Source organism: Oncorhynchus kisutch, linkage group LG29, assembly GCF_002021735.2.
Source record: "Oncorhynchus kisutch isolate 150728-3 linkage group LG29, Okis_V2, whole genome shotgun sequence".
NCBI lineage: Eukaryota > Metazoa > Chordata > Actinopteri > Salmoniformes > Salmonidae > Oncorhynchus > Oncorhynchus kisutch.
In genome coordinates, this window is record NC_034202.2 from 38,504,501 (window position 1) to 38,510,500 (window position 6,000).

General features: G+C 50.4%; 1 protein-coding gene across 1 annotated transcript in view; it reads left to right on the forward strand.

Annotated features, from left to right (window-relative positions):
* The window catches only part of LOC109881537 (neurobeachin), a gene marked incomplete at its 3' end in the record, with an annotated part of 84,438 nt that extends 79,158 nt beyond the window's left edge, over positions 1 to 5,280 (forward strand). Inside the window, 3 exon segments of the mRNA XM_020473656.2 lie at positions 1,548 to 1,648; positions 4,713 to 4,808; positions 5,165 to 5,280. Of these exon segments, the coding sequence (XP_020329245.2) occupies positions 1,548 to 1,648; positions 4,713 to 4,808; positions 5,165 to 5,280 (313 nt within the window).
* Positions 5,281 to 6,000: the final 720 nt, after the last annotated feature.

Sequence of the window (6,000 nt, forward strand, 5' to 3'; positions counted from 1 at the left end):
TATTGGCATGGGAAACATGTGTTAACATTGCCAAAGCAAGTGAGGTAGATAATATATAAAGTGAATATATAAAGTGAAAAACAACAAAAAGTTTCAAAACAGTAAAGACATTACAAATGTCATATTATATATATATACAGTGTTCTAACAATGTACAAATGGCTAAAGGACACAAGATAAAATAAATAAGCATAAATATGGGTTGTATTTACAATGGTGTTTGTTCTTCACTGGTTGCCCTTTTCTCATGGCAACAGGTCACAAATCTTGCTGCTGTGATGGCACACTGTGGAATTTCACCCAGTAGATATGGGAGTTTTTCAAAATTGGATTTGTTTTCGAATTCTTTGTGGATCTGTGTAATCTGAGGGAAATATGTCTCTCTAATATGGTCATACATTGGGCAGGAGGTTAGGAAGTGCAGCTCAGTTTCCACCTCATTTTGTGGGCAGTGAGCACATAGCCTGTCTTCTCTTGAGAGCCATGTCTGCCTACGGCGGCCTTTCTCAATAGCAAGGCTATGCTCACTGAGTCTGTACAAAGTCAAGGCTTTCCTTAATTTTGGGTCAGTCACAGTGGTCAGGTATTCTGCCGCTGTGTACTCTCTGTGTAGGGCCAAATAGCATTCTAGTTTGCTCTGTTTTTTTGTTAATTCTTTCCAATGTGTTAAGTAGTTATCTTTTTGTTTTCTCATGATTTGGTTGGGTCTAATTGCTCTCTCTCTCGTCTCTCCTCTCTCTCTCTTCCTCTCGTCTCTCTCTCTCTCTCTCTCTCTCTCTGTCTATCTCGTCTCTGTCTCTCTCTCTCGTCTCTGTCTCTCTCTTCTCTCTCTCTCTCTCTCTCTCTCTCTCTCTCTCTCTCTCTCGTCTCTCTCTCTCTCAATTTCAATTCAATTCAATTCAAGGGCTTTATTGGCATGGGAAACATGTGTTAACATTGCCAAAGCAAGTGATGTAGATAATATATAAAGTGAATATATAAAGTGAAATAAACAATAAAAATTAACAGTAAACATTACACATACAGAAGTTTCCAAACAACAAAGACATTACAAATGTCATATTATATATATACAGTGTTTTAACAATGTACAAATGGTTAAGGTACACAAGGGAAAATAAATTAGCATAAATATGGGAGTTTATCAAATTGGATTCGTTTTCGAATTCTTTGTGGATCTGTGTAATCTGAGGGAAATATGTGTCTCTAATATGGTCATACATTGGGCAGGAGGTTAGGAAGTGCAGCTCAGAGCACATATCCTGTCTTCTCTTGAGAGCCATATCTGCCTATGGCGGCCTTTCTCAATAGCAAGGCTATGCTCACTGAGTCTGTACATAGTCAAAGTTTTCCTTAATTTTGGGTCAGTCACAGTGGTCAGCTATTCTGCCGCTGTGTACTCTCTGTAATTCTCTCTCTCATCTCTGTCTCTCTCTCTCATCTCTCCTCTCTCTCGTCTCTCTCTCATCTCTCTCTCTCGTCTCTGTCTCTCTCTCTCTCGTCTCTCTCTCTCTCTCGTCTCTATCTGTCTCTCTGTCTCTCTCTAGATCTGCTAGTGGATATGCTGGGGGTGATGGCCAGCTACAGCATCACAGTGAAGGAGCTGAAGCTTCTATTCAGTATGCTGAGGGGAGACAACAGTATCTGGGTGAGTATACCTGGGGGACACAGAATGGGTTAGACATGATGTGTTAGCATGGTGGGTTAGACATGATGTGTTAGCATGATGGGTTAGACATGATGTCTTAGCATGGTGGGTTAGACATGATGGGTTAGACAGGATGGGTTAGACAGGATGTGTTAGCATGGTGAGTTAGACAGGATGTGTTAGCATGGTGGGTTAGACAGGATGTGGTAGCATGGTGGGTTAGACATGATGGGTTAGACAGGATGTGTTAGCATGGTGGGTTAGACAGGATGGACTAGACAGGATGGGTTGTACAGGATGTGTTAGCAGGGTGGGTTAGCAGGGTGGGTTAGACAGGATGGGTTAGACAGGATGGTTGTACAGGATGGGTTAGCAGGGTGGGTTAGACAGGATGGGTTAGACAGGATGGTTGGACCGGATGGGGGGGGGTCATGTCATCATAAACAGAGATGCTGCTGATGGGTAGGAGAGGAGGGATGGAGAGAGGGAGACATGGAAGAGGGACAGAGCAGGAGGATGGATGGAGAGAGGGAGACATGGAAGAGGGACAGAGCAGAAGGAGGGATGGAGAGAGGGAGACATGGAAGAGGGACAGAGCAGGAGGAGGGATGGAGAGAGGGAGACAGGGGGAGGAGGGACAGAGCAGAAGGAGGGATGGAGAAAGGGAGACATGGAAGAGGGACAGAGCATGAGGAGGGATCGAGAGAGGGAGACAGGGGGAGGAGGGACAGATCAGAAGGAGGGATGGAGAGAGGGAGACATGGAAGAGGGACAGAGCAGGAGGAGGGATGGAGAGAGGGAGACAGGGGGAGGAGGGACAGAGCAGGAGGAGGGATGGAGAGAGGGAGACAGGGGGAGGAGGGACAGAGCAGGAGGAGGGATGGAGAGAGGGAGACAGGGGGAGGAGGGACAGAGCAGGAGGAGGGATGGAGAGAGGGAGACAGGGGGAGGAGGGACAGAGCAGAAATAGGGATGGAGAGAGGGAGACAGGGAGGAGGGACAGAGCAGGAGGAGGGATGGAGAGAGGGAGACAGGGGAGGAGGGACAGAGCAGAAGGAGGGATGGAGAGAGGGAGACAGGGAGGAGGGACAGAGCAGGAGGAGGGATGGAGAGATGGAGACAGGGGGAGGAGGGACAGAGCAGGAGGAGGGATGGAGAGAGGGAGACAGGGGGAGGAGGGACAGAGCAGAAGGATGATGGAGAGAGGGAGACAGGGGGAGGAGGGACAGAGCAGAAGGAGGGATGGAGAGAGGGAGACAGGGGGAGGAGGGACAGAGCAGGAGGAGGGATGGAGAGAGGGAGACATGGAAGAGGGACAGAGCAGAAGGATGGATGGAGAGAGGGAGACAGGGGGAGGAGGGACAGAGCAGAAGGAGGGATGGAGAGAGGGAGACAGGGGGAGGAGGGACAGAGCAGAAGGAGGGATGGAGAGAGGGAGACAGGGAGGAGGGACAGAGCAGGAGGAGGGATGGAGAGAGGGAGACAGGGGGAGGAGGAACAGAGCAGGAGGAGGGATGGAGAGAGGGAGACAGGGGGAGGAGGGACAGAGCAGAAGGATGATGGAGAGAGGGAGACAGGGGGAGGAGGGACAGAGCAGAAGGAGGGATGGAGAGAGGGAGACAGGGGGAGGAGGGACAGAGCAGAAGGATGGATGGAGAGAGGGAGACAGGGAGGAGGGACAGAGCAGAAGGATGATGGAGAGAGGGAGACAGGGAGGAGGGACAGAGCAGAAGGATGATGGAGAGAGGGAGACAGGGGGAGGAGGGACAGAGCAGAAGGAGGGACTGAGAGAGGGATATCCCTGTCCCCACTATCCAGACCCGGTTGGCACTAACCATCATCATCATCAAAGTCATCTTCTTTCCGTGCATGAACCCCTTCATCCCTCAATCTCAATTCATCTAGTTCTTCACATTGTCACCTCTCTCCCTCTCCATCTCTCCTCTCTCTCTCTCCATCTCTCCTCTCTCTCTCTCTCTCTCTCTCCACTCTCCACTCTCTCTTCATCTTTCCTCACCTCTCTCTCCATCTCTCCTCTCTCTCCATCTCTCTCCTCTCTCCTCATCTCTCCTCTCCTCTCTCTCCATCTCTCCTCTCTCTCTCTCTTTCTCTCTCTCCATCTCTGCTCTCCTCTTAGTCTCCATCTCTCCTCTCCTCTCTCTCCATCTCTCCCCTCTCTCTCTCCATCTCTCCTCTCTCTCTCCATTTCTCCCCTCTCTCTCTCCATCTCTCCTCTCCTCTCTCTCTCAATCTCTCCTCTCTCTCCATCTCTCCCATCTCTCTCTCCATCTCTCCTGTCCTCTCTCTCCATCTCTCCCCCCTCATCTCTCCTCTCTCTCCATCTCTCCTCTCTCCATCTCTCCTCTCTCTCCATCTCTCCTCTCTCTCCATCTCTCCTCTCTCTCATCTCCCTCTCCTCTCTCTCCATCTCTCCTCTCCTCTCTCTCCATCTCTCCTCTCTCCATCTCTCCTCTCTCTCCATCTCTCCTCTCTCTCCATCTCCCTCTCCTCTCTCTCCATCTCCCTCTCCTCTCTCTCCATCTCTCCTCACCTCTCCCCCCATCTCATCCCTCCATCGCTCCGCCTCTCCTCCATCTCTCCTCACCTCTCCCCCTCCATCTCATCCCTCCATCGCTCTGCCTCTCCTCCATCTCTCCTCACCTCTCCCCCTCCATCTCATCCCTCCATCGCTCTGCCTCTCCTCCATCTCTCCTCACCTCTCCCCCTCCATCTCATCCCTCCATCGCTCCGCCTCTCCTCCATGTCCTCTCAGGTTGCCGTGGTATTGATCAGCCGTTGCTGGGAGTGGCAGGCAGAGGTGATTGATGGTTATTGATCCAATAGGGTTGTGGTAGCGGTCTCCCTGTGGTGTCCTCCTACCCTCCCTCAATGTCTGTGATGGTTAGGAGTGTCACTACATCCTGATTCATCTGACTTCCTCCTTCTCCCATCCCTCCCCTTTTCTTCTTCTCCCTCCTCTTCTTCTCTCTTCCCTGTCCTCTCCTCCCTGTCCTCTCCTCCCTCTCTCCTCCCTCTCTCCTCCCTCTCTCCTCTCCTCCTCCAGCCTAGACATTCTATCAAGTTGTTGTCTGTGTTGAACCAGATGCCTCAGAGACACGGTCCAGACACCTTCTTCAACTTCCCTGGTCGCAGTGCAGCGGTAAGACACACAGACACGCACACACACACAGACACACACACACGCACACATGCACACACACACACACACACAGGGGCGGCAGCGTAGCCTAGTGGTTAGAGTGTTGGACTAGTAACCGGAAGGTTGCAAGTTCAAACCCCCCAGCTGACAAGGTACAAATCTGTCGTTCTGGCAGTTAACCCACTGTTCTTAGGCCGTCATTGAAAATAAGAATTTGTTCTTAACTGACTTGCCTGGTTAAATAAAAAAACACACACACTTTCTTTTTGACTTGATAGAATTCTTTCTGTGACTTCTTGATAGGTTTCTGTATGTGATTGTGATTGGCTGATGCTGTGTTCTGTCTCCTCCCCCAGGCCATAGCGTTGCCTCCCATCGCTAAGTGGCCTTACCAGAACGGCTTCACTCTCAACACCTGGTTCAGACAAGATCCCCTCAACAACATCAATGTAGACAAGGACAAACCATACCTCTACTGGTGAGGAAATGGGGATAGAGATGGAGAGAGAGAGAGAGAGGAGAGTGAGAGAGAGAGGAGATGGAGAGAGAGAGGAGAGAGGAGAGAGAGAGGAGAGAGGAGATGGAGACAAAGATAGAGAGACACAGAGAGGGAGAGAGAGAAAGAGAGAGACAGAGACAAAGATAGGTGAGTAAGACAGATAGAGCGTGACGGAGAGAAAGAGTGAGGGGGGAGAGACAGGGAGTAAGACATACAGAGAGTGACGGAGAGAAAGAGTGAGGGGGGGAGAGACAGGGAGTAAGACAGACAGAGAGTGACGGAGAGAAAGAGTGAGGGGGGGAGAGACAGGGAGTAAGACAGACAGAGAGTGACGGAGAGAAAGAGTGAGGGGGGGAGAGACAGGGAGTAAGACAGACAGAGAGTGACGGAGAGAAAGAGTGAGGGGGGGAGAGACAGGGAGTAAGACAGACAGAGAGTGACAGAGAGAAAGAGTGAGGGGGGGAGAGACAGGGAGTAAGACAGATAGAGCGTGACGGAGAGAAAGAGTGACGGGGGGAGAGACAGGGAGTAAGACAGACAGAGAGTGACAGAGAGACAGTTAGAGACAAAGATAGAGAGACAGGCAGCGAGAGAGAGAGAGAGAGGGAGAGAGACCCACATGAAATAATAGCACAGTTTACTATAGAGTACTACAGTACTTACTATTGAATTATGTAGTACACCGTAGTTTAC